This window comes from Brassica napus, chromosome C6, assembly GCF_020379485.1.
Source record: "Brassica napus cultivar Da-Ae chromosome C6, Da-Ae, whole genome shotgun sequence".
Lineage (NCBI taxonomy): Eukaryota > Viridiplantae > Streptophyta > Magnoliopsida > Brassicales > Brassicaceae > Brassica > Brassica napus.
In genome coordinates, this window is record NC_063449.1 from 390,781 (window position 1) to 407,676 (window position 16,896).

General features: G+C 47.6%; 1 protein-coding gene across 1 annotated transcript; it reads left to right on the plus strand.

Moving 5' to 3' along the window:
* The first annotated feature begins 1,056 nt into the window (after positions 1-1,056).
* Positions 1,057-3,241, plus strand: LOC125589025. Its single transcript, XM_048761157.1, has 3 exons — positions 1,057-2,049; positions 2,109-2,390; positions 2,882-3,241. The coding sequence occupies exons 1-3, from the start codon at positions 1,057-1,059 to the stop codon at positions 3,239-3,241; spliced, it is 1,635 nt and encodes a 544-aa protein (XP_048617114.1).
* The last annotated feature ends 13,655 nt before the right edge of the window (positions 3,242-16,896 follow it).

Here is a 16,896-nt window from a genome sequence, read left to right on the forward strand (position 1 = left end):
TTGAAGATAATTAAAAGATCGGAAAAAAAATGGAATATCTCCATTTTTATGCTATGACGGCTTAAGGGCAGAAGGGAAAGCGTAAACCGAACTTGGAGTTAGTATATAAGGAGTCCTAGGCGAGAGACATGAGAGAGGACTTTTGACAGCAAACTTAGCACTTAGAGCGATTTTAAGCAATTTCCGTTTTTGTTATTCGAGCTACGACTCAATTGGTTTTTGTCGTCTTAGGGTTTTAGAACTAGGAATCTCGCTGACAGCTCTCGTAGCCCAGGCACTTACCTTGTTGTAAACGCTCAAACGCAGATTCGGAATAAGAACTACCTTGCTCTCCTTTTTTCGATTTCTTATTTTATTACTGTTCTCATTTCGTGTTCTGATTGCTTGGCGTGTGGTATTAGCAGGTAGTTACCTTATTTTATTACTGTTCTCGTTTCGTGTTCTGATTGCTTGGCGTGTGGGACCTCTGGGAAATTAGGGTTTTCCTAGTTTCCTTATTTAAACGGAAATCGACAGTGCGAATTTCGGTTCCCACAATCTGTTGGGTATGGGCTTAGCCTTCCCAAAAGGCCTGCAAGACAATTATCCAGGCACATGATTACAAACAAAGAAAGTCGGCTCCTCGACTTGCGAGCCGACGATCGGCTCGGCTCTAGACTACTGTAACACTGTTTCGAATCATTGATCTAATAAAACACGTCTTTGTCTTGACCCACCGACGAGAACTCGTCCTTTCTCTTCAATAGTTTATTGACAGTCTCAGTTTAAACAGTTGGCGCCCACCGTGGGGCAGACAGAGTAGCGTCAACAAAAGATCATGACTCAACCCGACTCGCCGTCAGACGACGAGTCACCGGTGACTGAAGGCGCTCCAACAGCAGCAGCCTTCGCAGAAACCATACTCGACAGGATGGCACAGAAGGCGACAATAGAGCAACTCGTTGCCATCGCTGCCATTTTAGCTCCGTTGGCCGGGGGCTTAGGAGATCCGGCTACGACTGTCCGAAAACAACTGTTCGACACTTACAGAACAGCCAGTGCCGGAAACCCACAAACATGAATGCCGTACATGTCCAAACGCCCGGCGGCGTCGATTTCATCACCATCTGGGAACTCGCCGAACTTAAGCAATCAGTCCTGGACATGAAAGACCGGATGCTTGAAGGACCTACTTCAGCACCATTGATCGAACGCGTCCTCGGCGTAACTCTAAAAACCCCTTTTTCTCGGAAGATCACCGACGTTCGTTACCGGCCGACCGAAAAAATTTGCCTTCCGACGTACGCCGGAAAGGCGGACCCAACTGATCACATCACTGCTTTCAACATCACGATGGGTCGAACCAACTTCTCCGAAGAAGAAAGGGACGCCGGTTACTGTCGTCTCTTCGTCGAGAGTCTTCAAGGACTGGCCCTCGGGTGGTTCACTGGATTGGAGCGAGACTCCATCAACGACTTTCACGACCGGACGACTGCATTCCTCAAGCAGTACATTATGTTTACAAGACAAGGAGCAACTTTGTCTGACCTTTGGAATCTATCTCAGGGATCGAGCCAAAGCCTCCGCGACTTCATGGAAAAGTTCAAAGCAGTCGCCTCAAAAGTTCAAGTCCCCGACAGTGTCGCCGTCGACGCACTGATGAATACCCTCTACTTCAAGTCCTTGTTTCGCGAGGACCTCTACAGAAATCCTACCACCTCGGTCCAGGATGCTATCGCTAGGTCGAACAACTTCATTCGAATGGAGGAAGATACAACAGCGATACTCAAGAAACTGAACACGGCAGCCAAACCGGCAACCGCCCCGAAAGCTCCCGAGGCACGCCAAGAACTCCGTCAGCACACCTCAGGCAACAAGCCTAACCAGCCGAAGAGTTTCGTCTATGTGGTTGAAGATAAAAACCCGCCTCCAGGACCGACTGTCGTCGTACGCGAAAAAGGTTGGAACGTCTGGGAAAATGACGAGAAGCCGCAAACCTCTTCGACGCCTTCAACTTCAAGTCCTGGCTCAGCTGAGCCAAATCTGTGGTTCAGCTTCCATAAATCTAAAGTGCATGATACGAGGAGTTGCAGGCATTGGTCGATGCCCTTTTCTCATCTTATGAAAAGGGGACATCCAACGTCAAGTTGCCGAAGCCTAGGCCAAACAGCACCAAGAGCTGGAGCAAAAGCAAAGAAAAGAAAGCTCACAAGAACCATGATAAGTCTGGAACTCGGCCAAAGCATACGGAGGATGATAAGCCAGAAGAGCAGGACGAAGATGAGGGTGAAGCACAAGTCGAAGAAGAGCAACCTCGTAATCGTCGACGTGTCAAAGTCATCCTCGCACGACCAAGTCCCCCTCTGATGAAGAAGAGGACAAACAAGTCCATGACTCACACGAGTACTCTAGTAAGCGACCAAACGAGAGCGTCGGGTCAGAAGGGTCGAACGCCTTGAGAAACAAGCTCAGAAGAGAGTCGCAGACAACTGATCGCACACACGACTCACACGGCGATCTGCACTCAATCATCGAAAAGTCCAAGGCTAGGAAAATCGAGGACTCGAATGCTCGATTTCACCTCAGGCCACGAGTCATCGATCTTCGCGATAAGCTCAACTCTAAATCAGAAGATCTCAGGATCAAGCTCAATCGACCAAAGCGTTCAGATTTACGACGAAGGCTCGAGGAGGTGAAATCCAAGAGTTTCAACAAACACAAATCTGTTATCAAAGACACGTCCGTCGTCAAGGACTTACCTGTTGTCGAAGACTCGCCTAGCGACTTGAGAACTGAATTGAGTAACAAATGAGTCGTCGAATCAAATTTCTTAGACGTAATCATTGGTGGCTCACCTCCTTGCGGTGATTCTGTCCGGTCTGTAAAGGATTATTTACTACAGGCAATAACCTCGAGGAAATGGCCATCAAAACCTGAGAATGATCCCTCGATCACTTTCTCACCAGACGATGCCATCGGCGTCCACCTACCTCACAACGACCCCCTACTAGTCGAAGTAGGAATCACGAAGTGTGACGTCGCTAATGTTTTGATCGATACTGGCAGTTTAGTCGATTTGATCTTTCGAGACACGCTCGATAAGATGGGAGTCGACTTGCGCGACATGAAACCATCATCTCGCTCCCTCACAGGATTCAACGGAGCTTTTGAGACAATGATCGGGATGATCAAACTCCCCGTCTACGCATGCGGAGTGACACGCACAGTCAAGTTCTCAGTCATCCGAACGAAGGCTCCTTAGAACGCGATCCTCGGAACCCCCTGGTTACATTCTGTTAAGGCAGTGTCCTCTACGTACCATCAGTGCGTGAAATTTCTAGGACCAAACGGTCAGGTGCAGATGCTTCGCGGAGTGCAGCAGGCCACTCGCGACCTACTCATTGCGACGGTGAAGATGCAACAATCGACTCCCCGCATCAACGCGGTAGCAAAGCAAAATCAACCTCAAAAAGATGAAATCCTAGAAGTCACCATCGACGACTCTGATGAGAGCAAAGTAGTTTGAGTCAGAGCCTTCCTCGACGAAGAGATGGAACGTGCAATCATTGACTTCCTCAAGAAGAACGCATCAACGTTCGCTTGGGCGACATCGGATATGAAAGGAATAAACCCCGCCATCACATCCCACGAGCTGAATGTCGATCCAACCGTCAAGGCCGTTCGCCAGAAGAGACGCAAGCTCGGCCACGACCGAAGCAAAGCTGTCAACAAAGAAAGTTGAGTGACTCCTCGCAGCCGGCTCAATCACAGAGGTGCGATACCCTGAGTGGCTAGCTAACCCGATCGTCGTCAAGAAGAAGAACGGAAAGTGGCGCGTCTGCGTCACTTTAACGATCTGAACAAGGCTTGCCCAAAAGACAGTTATCCGCTCCCGCATATCGATAGACTCGTTGAGTTGACTGCCGGAAACGAGCTCCTGACTTTCATGGATGCATTCTCGGGCTACAATCAGATCATGACGCATCCGAATGATCAAGAGAGGACTGCGTTCATCACTGATAGAGGAACTTACTGTTACAAAGTAATGCCGTTCGGTCGTAAGAACGCCGGAGCGACTTACCAAAGACTCGTCAATCGAATGTTCGCCGACAAACTGGGGAACATGATGGAGGTCTACATCGATGACATGCTGGTAAAGTCACTCCGCGCGACGGACCATCTAGACCATCTTATAGAATGATTCAAAACATTGAACGAATATGGCATGAAACTCAATCCAGCCAAGTGCACCTTCGGCGTCACCTCAGGAGAGTTTTTGGGATACATCGTCACCCAGCGAGGAATTGTGGCAAATCCTAAACAGATCACCGCCATACTCGACCTCCCCAGTCCAAAGACCAGCAGAGAAGTCCAGTGACTCACGGGAAGAATCGCGGCCCTGAATCGCTTCATTTCCAGATCTATGGATAAATGCCTTCCCTTCTACGAGCTGTTGCGAGGGAACAAACGTTTCGTTTGGGACGAGAAGTGCGAGGAGGAGTTCAAACAACTCAAGGAGTATCTTACGACTCCTCCCGTATTTTCCAAACCCGTAACCGTTGATAAACTCTCTCTTTATATCGCCGTATCCTCGACTGCGGTCAGCAGTATCCTCGTCCGAGAGGATCAAGGAGAGCAGAAGCCTATCATCTACACGAGCAAGTGCATGAATGATCCGGAAACTCGATACCCCACCCTTGAGAAGATGGCCCTCGCCGTTGTAACGTCGGCAAGAAAGCTGCGTCCTTACTTCCACTCGCATACAATTGAAGTACTGACTAATCAACCGCTTCGAACGGTGATGCAAAATACAAATCAATCTGGACGGCTATCGAAGTGGGCTATCGAGCTCAGCGAGCACGACATTGTTTTCAAGAATCAAACTGCTGCAAAATCTCAAGTCCTCGCAGAGCTTGCGCCAGAGCTCGATCAAGATCTAATCTTTCCAAGTCAAAATTGGATACTCCATATCGACGGATCGTCAACAAACGAAGGATCAGGAGCGGGAGTACAACTGTAATCCCCAACAGGAGAGTTAATCAGACAGCCGTTCAGCTTCGGCTTCGCCGCTTCGAACAATGAAGCAGAGTATGAGTCATTGATCGCATGACTACGACTCGCCAAGGCAGTTGAGGTAAAACGCCTCAGCGCGTACTGCGACTCCCAACTCGTAACCAGTAAGTTCAGTGGCGACTACAACGCCCGTAACAAACGGATGGATGCATACCTCAAGGCCGTTCAAGCACTCGCCAAAGACTTCGAATTCTTCGAACTCACCAAAGTACCCAGAGGAGAGAACGTGTGCGCTGATGCCCTCGCTGCCCTAGGTAGCAGACTGCACGATCAGGTGAAACGTACCATTCCTATCCACAAGATCGACAAACCAAGCATCGATCTACCTCCTAATGAGACCACCGTCGTAGCATCAATAACCGAAGCCACGACCATGGATCAAATCCTCGAAGCGGAATCAGCTGACGCCACCGACTGGAGGACGAAATTTATCGACTACTTGGTTGATGGAAAGCTACCTCCCGAGAAATGGATTTCGAGACGGCTCAAGACACGGAGTTCCCATTACGTCGTCCTCGATGGAGAGCTCCATAGCTGGACCGCAACCAAGGTGCTTCGAAAGTGCATCAACGGCGAGGAGACGCACCTAGTCATGGCTGAAACGCACGAAGGCGCTGCAGGAAATCACTCTGGAGGTCGAGCACTTGCTTTAAAAGTAAAAAGTCTCGGCTTTTACTGGCCAACAATCAATGCAGACTGCGAAGCTTACGCCCAGGGATGCGATCAATGCCAGAGACACGCCTCGACGATCCGCTCCCCGACGCAGCTGCTGCGAATGATGACAGCTCCATACCCTTTCATGCGATGGGGAATGGACATAATCGGCCCAATGCCGAGTTCTCGACCGAAACATTTCGTTCTAGTCTTGACAGACTACTTCACGAAGTGGATCGAGGCGGAAGCTTTCGCAAGCATAAAGGAAACAGAAGTCCAACGGTTCGTGTGGAAAAACATCATCTGTCGCCACGGCCTACCCTACGAGATAGTGACCGACAACGGCTCCCAGTTCATATCAAAAATTTTTTGAGAATTCTACGAGACAACCAACAAAATCATAATCGACGGTTTGAAGAAATGCCTCGACCTGAAAAATGGGTGCTGGGCTGATGAACTAGACGGTGTTCTCTGGTCACATAGGACAACTCCTCGAGGAGCAACGAAATCAACTCCTTTCTCAATGGCACATGGAGTCGAAGCCATGGCTCCCGCCGAAGTAAATGTAACCAGTCTACGATGGTCGAGGATGGGCAGAACATTGAACTCAACAGCGATATGCTCTTCGACGCCCTGGACGCTATAGAAGAACGCTGCGACCAAGCTCTGCTACGCATCTAGAATTATCAGCATCAGATCGAAGGCTACTACAACAAGAAGGTCAAGTCTCGACCTCTCGAACTGGGCGACATAGTACTGCGCAAAGTGTTCGAAAACACTAAGGAGCTGAATGCAGGCAAGCTCGGAACTAACTGGGAAGGGCCTTACAAAATTGTTGAAGTTGTTAAACCAGGAGTCTAACTACTGTTGAGCACATGCCTGAGGATCGAGCACTTGACAGTCTTGCTCGATCGCCGAATCTCTAAATCAACGAGTGAATGACAATTCTGTCACTATCACTGGCCAAAAAAAAAAAAAAAAAGTGAATGCGCATCCACTGCCACTTTCACTAACCAAAACGAACTACGAAAGGATTGATCCTCTCCTAGAGGTACGTAGGCAGCCTTTCACCAGGTCTAGCTATAACAAAAACAATCTCCCAACATGTAGGAGCGCAAATTGTTTTAAGTGATGCTTACGCACGAGCACGACCTTGTCTCTCGGACAAACGTACTAGCACTCACACCCACTAACGAGCATGTCCTGATCAGACACATGCTCGAGGGATTTTCGGTCGTATCGCGGTCCTGACCCATGCGTTCAACACAACAACTTTCAATCATCTTATAATCCTCTAAAGCCGGGCTTGGCCAACCTAACATTTTTTGGATTACTTCAAGATCGAGTGGAAACCGTTGTTGATCGAAAATATAAACGATTGTCTTTGAAACTCGAAAATTTAAACTGTTCTCGAGGACTCGAACTGACGGCATAACGCGTCAAAATTTTATAAGACCGAGTCATCGACTCTCCGGTTTAATTCAAAACATCGACCAAATTGCCAAATCATAATCGTTTAACCCAATATTCAAAGTAGAATTCAGCGACTCGTCGAAAGCCAACTGGCACTTTCGAGTCCACGAAACTATGTCTCACTACAAAGGCAAACTTTGTTCTAGAAATAATTTATGAGGAAAACAAACTTACTGGAAGTCTGAAACAAAAGAACCGCAGAGCGAAACAAGTTCAGATATTACATCGACAAAATCCTCCGAGGGCTATAAACAGAAAGCTTAAGAAAAACAACAACAACATATCAAATTAGTCCTCGATACGATCGGGGCCTCCTCGATGACCTGAGCTTCGAGCTGATCCGAAGCACCTCCAGTCTCATCCGTTGGCAGAACAGGTGGATTCTCAGCTTCATCAACCGCTCTCTCTTCTCCTTGCGGATTGCCCACGATGACAGGTTCAATTTCATCCGGTTTCTCACCACCCACCTCTTCAGTCAAAAAGTCTGAGAGGTCAAGCAGGTTAACAGGCTCCACTTCCGTCTCCTCGACTCCCAGAGTAGGAGTGGGAGTAACACCACTAGCTCTGAGAGTCGGGATAACCGGACCTTCATTCACGACGAGGCCGGCCGAGAACACAGCCGTGTCCGAAACAAGTGGAGCAGTCGTGTCCTCGGGCCTCACGACCTCGCTAGCAATCCCACGTTCCTGAAAAGACGACTCCCCGAGCTCTCTTCCAGTCGGGTAATCCAACTATTCGGTCACATGATCACCCTGAGAACTACTCGGAGTTTGGAGGAAGGCAGCGGTTCCAGCGTCAATCAGACCTGCATTTGACCCGTATGGGTCGATCGCCGCCAACACATTCTCCTTAAAGAAGGGGGATCGAAGACGAAGAGGAGAGACAGAGAAGCTCTTCGGGAATCCCGCTGACGGCTAGGCGTTTAGCTTCAGCCTCGTACTCTTTCTCTTGTTCAGCGAACAAGTCAATCATATCCTGCGGAATATCGGTCCCACTTCTTAAGTGCCTCAAGGCATTTCTTCGTCCCGAAGGCTTGGCTCTGCAAAGACCTCGCCGTTTCGAACTCGCCACGACGCTTCTCGAGATCTCGAATTTTAGCGACACGGTGATTGCTCTTAGCAATCATGGCCGTTTGTACATGGACTCGCTCGTGTGTGACCTCGTAACCCCGAAAATCCCTTAACCTATTGACCTCCTTTAAGTGCCTCAGAGCCGTGGACACCATCTTCTCTTCTAAGGCAGCTTTCTCTCTAGTCCAAGCATTCTTCTCCTCTTCGAGTCCTCGGATCTTCGCGCCGGCAGCCTCGAACTTATCTTTCAACTCTCCGAACTTCTCCAAGAAATGAGAATTCAGAGCCTTCTTTCTGGCAAGCAACCGAGTCTGCTCTTCCGCAACCTTATCGATCGTCGATTTAAACTCCTTTGCCTTGCGATCGTGAGCTGTGTCCTTCGCCCGAAGGAGCTTGTCAGAGTGTTTTAACTTGGACGTGGCCTCCTTGAGGGCCGAGTCGTACAACTCGACGACGAAGTTCATGCTTCCATCACTCTGTATGGACGAAAGAAAGGATCAGAAACAGGAATATAAAGGAGACGAATCAAGGAGAATAGGTCTTACCAAAATTTTGGTCCTCGCTGTATCAACATATGCGTCCTTGAAGATAAGGTCCTTGACTGCAGGCAAGTCCCTGCGACCACCTTTAAACTGTCGAATAAGTTCAGCGCATTCAGACGGGGTGTAAGAAAGTGGAGTCTCGCTGACTTACTTGAATTCCACGTAATCGCGAAATTTGACCCGACGCTCCTCCGAGGCTGAACCACCTTCAACGATAGTCGGAGGTGCAGCTGAAGGAGTCTTCGCAGCAGAAGCGGATTCAGCAGGAGTAGATGACTCATGACTACGGGAAGTTTTCTTCCTCTTCGGCAAAACGATCGGGGAGTCGTTCAATTCGACGACTGCTCGAGTCGCAGCATCACGAGAGGAACCTTCCTCGGTGGCAGTTTCGCGGCCCTCAATGTCCCCGATAGGCTCCGACTGTCCCTCGACATGCTTCTTCTTTTCTCCTTTTTCTTCTTCTTCTTTAGAGGCCCATCAGACTCGGTTCTCGCTTGAGAAGCAGCCGAAGCAGAGGAATCAGGAGCGGATCTCTCTTCTTATTACCATCGGTCACCGATGGCTCAGCAGTCTCCCGTTCAGAGGTCCGCATCAGATCCTCCCTCGAAGACTCAGCATTTACCGGGCCTACAGATGGCCCGGCCACGGGGGAAACAGCGAGAGGTAGAGGAGCGGGGGAAGAGGAGCGGGAGGAGTCGTCTCACTAGGGGTCGTCTCACTGAGAGTCGCAGAAGATGCCTTTTTCGCTCCGCTTAGCTTCTTCTTGATTAATGCACCCAAAAATAGAAGGAATCGTCGGGCGGCTCCTCGAAGGCAAAACCGTCATATTTGACATAAAAATAGAAGCGCTGCCAGTTAGCCGTCCTGCTTGGATGATCAATAATTACGTTGTAGTTGGGCCTCATATGAATCGAGAATAGACTGTCCCCCATGGATTTCGTATAGGTCAACTCCTCGAGAGTCCGTACGCTCATCGAAACATCGATCTCCGCCGCCGTCACCATCAGTACTACCGAAATACGGAACGCGCCATTAAAGAACTGACTTATTGCTGCGCCGCGACGTCTCACATAAGACGTGATGAGTCGAGAAATCGGAAACCAGAGCTTGGTCTCGCTCTGAAAATATGACTCCTAGACGCACTGGAATCCCAACGGAGGGGACCACGGCCTTTGAGATTTTGTCGGGATCAAGAAAGTCACCCCGGCTCCTCCACATTTTCTCAGCAGAGCCTTCACGCTGCTAGGAGTCGAACAAGTCTCCTCGACGTTCTCCCACGACTCTCCTTCTACGACAGGAGAACGCATCTGCTCCGCCGCCAAAGCCGGAAGATCCTCGAAGATTCCCTCGGGGTGATAACAACACGGAACGAAATCAGGAAGAGAAACCTCTCCATCGCTCGCTCCATCCTGACCGTCTCTCAATATTAATGTCGCACTTCTCTCTCTCTTCGCGGAGCTGACGCGCTGAGTCAGCAACGAGGACTCGTTGAGGCGTGTCCATGTTCTCTGTATCCATCATGGCTTCACGATGAATCGTCTAAAAATCAGAAGGAGAGTTCGACACAACGACATGTGCAGGACTTGACTCGGTTGCTCTCGCCACGGCTTTCCCTTTCTGAGCCCTAGAAAGCCCACCGCTACCGCCCGACGACATCCTCAAAGCTAAGACTACAAAGTTAGAGAGAGAAGCGGAAAGTAAGAGAGAGAAAGTTCCTGAGCTGGGTGAAAAGTGGAGAAAATGAGACGCGAGAGGAGTATTTATAGATAGAGGAGCGCATCGCACCCCGAGGAGTCATCATTAGACCTAGATGGGCCTAGGTCGGCCCATTTAGGCGCGTAGAGCTCACCGAACGTCGTGAATTTTCGACTTCTCGAGGAGAACCGAAACCGGTCCAAATCGAAACCAACAGTCAGCTCCAAAACCAGAATTAACCACCGGTCCGAACCAAAACCGGTCAGATCATCGAGCGCGAGCGGATGAGTCGATTGCATAGTCGAGGAGTCGACTGAGATCGTAGACCTGATATAGTTGTCTCGCAAACCCTACTTTCAAATTCGCTGAGTCGGCTACGATACTCACCAGCGAACTGGGGGGACTTACTGTTGGGTATGGGCTTAGCCTTCCCAAAAGGCCTGCAAGACAATTATCCAGGCACATGATTACAACAAAGAAAATCGGCTCGTCGACTTGCGAGCCGACGATCGGCTTGGCTCTAGACTACTTTTGGTCGTCGAGACAACTGACTGAACGTCATCGGCTCGATGACTTGCTAGCGGTCTGACGCCCCGGCCCAATCACTCGAGGAGGCCCACCGAGACAGAGCGCATTAGGTCAACGAGCATTTGTCTATAAAAGGAGGAGGAAAGGCAACAAGGGGGATCCACAAATTACTACACACACTTTCGGCTAGACTTAGGGTTTTACATCTTACATCTCGCCGACTTGTATGGTCCGACGAACTTATCTTCGCCGGACTATTTCATCCATTCTCTTCCCCTTTTGTAACACTGTTTCGAATCATTGATCTAATAAAACACGTCTTTGTCTTGACCCACCGACGAGAACTCGTCATTTCTCTTCACTAGTTTATTGACAATCTCAGTTTAAACAGCATCCACTAAAGGGTCACGGTTATGCATAACCTCAACACTTGTTGATAAGGTGGAAGACAGACCATTAGCCGATAAAGCATCCCTCACTAGTCTAGGCCGAGGAGTGTAAGAAAGATGTCGCTTCCGTGCTTTAGCCTTCTGATACTCATCACAGACAACCAACACCGGGAGCCTCACCACGTTCCCTGGGAAAAGCAATGTAAGAAATAAACAAGACAAAATCTTACCGGATAAAAGGGAATGCTTACCCCAAACACGACTTTGACGCAAGGCTTCCCTGCTGACCAGAAAAGTCACCCATCAGAATCGTCGAGGAACTCCCATTATAAGCTTCACTACTGCTTCTCCAGCAAAGGAAACCGGGCGGGACACATTTGACAAAGCAAAAGCCAAAACATCAAATCGGGCTCCCAAAGGAATGAAAAAACTCAAAGCCCAAAGAAGAACTTACCAACGGTACGCCAAGACGTAGGATAACCAACCGTCTTCTGGATCTTAACGAACACGTACTGGCTGTTCCAACCAGTCCCCTATTCCAGACCAGGGTCTGGCACTATAGAACCGCTGACTTCTTGCCAAAGACGGAGAAGCTCTGGGCTTTTGACGGCGTCTAGGAGACGGTGGAGCGTGGAGCTCTGATGTTTCCTAAGGAGGAGCTTGTGCGTTGATGTGAGGGGATAGACCAGGAGGCTGGTGCCCGTTCAGTTGATGATAATGCTCTTCTTACTCTTCAAGAGTTTGTATTTTCGAAATTTTCCTTTTATAGGAGGGATTTCCTTTTTTCTGCGAGGATCGGATTTCCTTTTCGCCGTTTATCCTTTACGTCAGGGATTCTTCAGGATATTTGGAAATATCCTTACTTCCTTTTCTAATCCTGCGAAAAAGGAATGATCCGGATATATATAAGGAGTCGTAATATCTTCTAGCTGGCCTCAATCTAACTCTAGCGCTGATTCCTAATTGAGAAAGATGAATCCCAAGCTGCCCTCGTTTTCGTCCTTACTTGTGGGTGGTCGTCCAAGGCCAGGTGCAGGACATGATGGCTTGCCGGGATCTACTAGTTCAGCAAGTGAAAGCCTCGACTAGATGGGAGCTCATTACGGAATGGCTGGAAAAGCGCGTGGAACATTCGAATCCGGAAGAAGAGTATCGGCGTCATCTGTTCCTGTCCGGAGGACTTAACCATCATTCGGGTGTTGGGGTCAAAATCGGTCACAACGGAATCAATGTCTGAAAGTCCGTAAAAATCAGCATGAACGTTTATACGAAAAGTAATCTTCGTAAAAAAATCTTTATGAAGAGCCTTGCGGTAAAATCTAGCTTAAATCTCGATCAAGCCAAGTACCGATTATCTCAAGGCAACAGACACGTATCCAAACCAGCCACATACGAGCTCGAGTATAGCGATCGGACCACGGACAAGCAAAGCACGATCGCTACGCAGCGACCAAGCATGCACACTGCTCGGATGCTACGTAGCGACCGAGCACGAGCCAAGCTCGGTCGCTAAGTAACGACCAAACACACGTACCACTCGGTCGCAACGTAGCGGTCCCTCATAAAACCCGCAGAAACAACGCTACTTTGACATATGTATACATATCACCGATTTACAACCTTCGTAAAACTGATCCCCATTACTTACGCGAAAAATCTTTCGTACAATCAGACCAAGTCTTACGAAGAAACTTTCTAAGGTTAACATAACAGGCGTTATGATGAAGTATGTTTTGTATAGCAAACGCAAACGCAAACCTGTAAGATCTGATTTTCGATGATCAATCTAAACTTTATCTCTTCGCATTACGATATAATAGATCTCATTTTTTTTGCCCTGCGGCTCGCTGGCTTCTGCCTTTCTTTTCCCTCGGTCACATCTGAGAAGGCAGTCATTCCGCCGCTGACTCCACACTGGTTATGTGGCAAACCGCTTGGGCTTCGTCTTCCTCAGAAAAAAAAGAGTCAATTTTCATAAGACTATAGGTCACATTATACAGAACATTCGTCGTATAATTGAAACCTAGAGCGGAGAATCGTTTTCTATGACTATCAGCCATATTAGCACGGATAACCCCGGCAAACTTGGCCTATCAATCTCGACAAGCGCTCTTTGGCCCTCGGTCAATTACGCCGTCCACTAAAGGTCCAAACCATATTTGCCATCCCCTTTAAGGACGATCGTAAACTAACATGACCTTTAATGTTAAAGTACCATGGTCTAATCCTTGACCTACAACATCCTTGGCTATCTGAGTGAACACATCCTTCACGCCAGGCCAAACTATTTGAGAAACCATCGCTCCATCACTTAACGGCTAAACGACAATCTACGATTTGTCTAAAAACGTTGTGTGACTATTAAGAGAATAATTATCGTATAGCCCACAGGCCGAAATCATATGATAAATTTTGCGTAATGAAACTCAGTCCTAACAACCAAATGGTTAACGGAAAATCTGAACTTTTCAAAAATTTACCAAGTTCGATACGCTACACAATTCACTTTAAGCCCGCAACGTTTTACCCATAATAAGCGGCATGTAAGGAAAAATTCGTAACAAAGCTTCTAGAGCTATACAAAACATCCTAAAAAATGCACGAAATAGATCTCGAAAGGCCAAAACTTCACAAAGCACTATGGAGGCAAATGCTTCTTCCCACGGACAAATTTACGCGACTCCTCAGTCCTAATTTCTCGATCCCAAATCAAATTATTAGCATCAAAACAGGAACAACAATTTTGGCCGCGAACATCCGTAGTCAAACCAGAATGTTTCTCAAACGCAGGGCTAAGACTAAACCCTTGCAACGTCGCGAAATATCTTCAAGCCCGCGAACATTTCAAGTACGAAACGAGGCATACAAAAGAATAACAAATCTTCAGCATCGCGAGACGTCGCAGACGCCTGAAGATTCATTCTTCGACGAAATTTCCTTCCTCGATAAAAACACCTTCTTGGAAGACCAGACAGTCATACGCACTAACATCTTCTCAATATATACCCTTCGCGAAGACTCAAAATGGTAATTTTTACCATTAAGTTTGTTGCTGATCACAACAAACTATTAACGTCCTAAACAGACTTAGCCAACTAGTAGAGATGACTCTCGTACATCCGACACAAGGATAATAGCGCAATAAAAGAAACCCAAATTTTTTGGTCAACACTTCCAGGAGGCTTAAAAATTTTCATTGGAGAGATGCTCGGTTCCAACCATACAAGTCGTATAAGCCAAGAACCTATCGCGGAATTCAAATCGGTATGGAATCATGATGAAACTGAAACGGGATATGTAAGTCGAATTAGTCATCGCACCCTCTGAAACCAGGAGTAAACCTAGGTCTTGCCCTAAACCCAGCGCACTGTTCTCTAACATCTCTAGGCATAGTATCCAACACCCTGACACGAGTTTCCAAAATTTGTCTCTTTGCCAATATTCGAGCGTCTTCAGAAATCCCGCAAGTTTACACACTGCAGAAAACTCTCGAAACAGATCACGAATATAGCAGTTCACACAGAGTTAGATTACGAGATGACAACTTGTAGTCTTCCTTCTACACCCATATAAAATGCCATTGGCAGCAACACGCCTGATAATCTCTACACATAAACTAGACCGTAAAGGTCTCGCTGGAAAACTAGTCATAAAACCTTAACTCCAAGACGAACTACGAAAGGTTTGATCCCTTCAACAAGGATACGTAGGCAGCCGTAATAAGGCGCAGCCCCAATCTTATCGCTTTCTACTCTTAGAAGAGAGAGAAGACCACTTACCACAGACCTTTTCAACCATTAATTCCGCTTAACTCACCTAACTTACCTAACTTGCCAAGCCACTCACTAGAACCTCACGCTAGAAGCTCATGGTTCTAACGAGCTGGGGGGCTAACTGTTGGGGTCAAAATCGGTCACGACGAAATCAATGTCTGAATGTCCGTAAAAATCAGCATGAATGTTTTTACGAAAAATAATCTTCGTAAAGAAATCTTTACGAAGAGCTTTGCGGAAAAATCGTGCTCAAATCTCGATCAAGCCAAGTACCGATTATCTCAAGGAAACGGACACGTATCCAAACCAGCCACGGACGAGCTCGAGTATAGAGATCGGACCACTGACAAGCCAAGCAAGATCGCTACGCAGCGAGCAAGCATGCACACTGCTCGGTCGCTACGTAGCGACCGAGCTCGAGCCAAGCTCGGTTTCTACATAGCGACCGAGCACGAGTACCGCTCGATTGCTACGTAGTGACCGAGCTCGAGCCAAGCTCGGTCGCTACGTAGCGACCGAGCTCGAGCCAAGCTCGGTTTCTACGTAGCGGCCGAGCATGCGTACTGCTCAAAGACCATAGCAAGCCCGTTTCATGTTTCTCGTCATTTGAAGTCATCAATCGAACTTTACAATAAAAACCGCAGAAAGTTCATTTTATCGAAAGAAGCCGTAATAAACATTTAGAGTCAAAAGGCGGCCCAAAGAGACCTATGACGTGACTCGAAGCCCACTTACGATTTCTTAACCAAAGCCCATAAACCGTAGGACGGTTTATGCTTGGTTCGCAAGGAAAGATAAATGTCAAGTGTCCGCGGATAAATACGAAGTTTTCGTAGATAATTACGAAGATCGAAAAAATGGAATATCTCCATTTTTAAGCTATGACGGCTTAAGGGCAGAAGAGAAAAAGCATAAACCGACCTTCGAGCGAGTATATAAGGAGTCCTAGGCGAGAGGCACGGGGGGGGGGGGGGGGTGGGATTTTCTCAGAACAAACTTAGCTCTTAAAGCAATTAGGCAACTTTCCGTTTTTGTTATTTCGAGCTGCGACTCAATTAGGTTTAGCCGCCTTAGGGTTTTTAGAAATAGGAATCTCGCCGACAGCTCTCGAAGTCAGGCTAATACCTTGTTGTAAACGCTCATACGCAAATTTGGAATATGATTTCTCCTTGCTCTCTTTTTACGATTCCTTATACTTTATCGTTATTATCTCGTGTTCTGATTGCTTGGTGTGTGGTATTAGCAGATATCCGGGACCTCTGGAAAATTAGGGTTTTCCTAGTTTCCTAATTTAAACGGAAATCGACAGTGCGAATTTCGGTTGTGGGGTCGCGATTCTCAGAGGGGCCTTCTTTCTGAATGATTATTTTCTTTATGTTTTGAGACTCTGGTTTTTGTTGCTTTATTTTGAATAAAGGTTCTTTATAGCCCCCTTGATTTTATGAATAATGATGCTTCATGGTTTTTCCCCTTTATCTACTCCTTGTTGTTGCTACAACATGCTCCTGATAGTAGTGTTTTGCATGTTTCTTTTTTAAGAGGGTATTCTTTCGCCTGTTTCTCGATCACGGTGGGACTTTGTAGTCTATGGTCCTCTTTTTTCGTAGATTGAACAATAGGATCCGGGGAGATTACGATCTCTTCTTTGCGCTTGTTGAACCATGTACCAGTGAAGTCTCGCATTCCTTCATCTCCTCTGCCCCATTTGTCCTTCATTGTT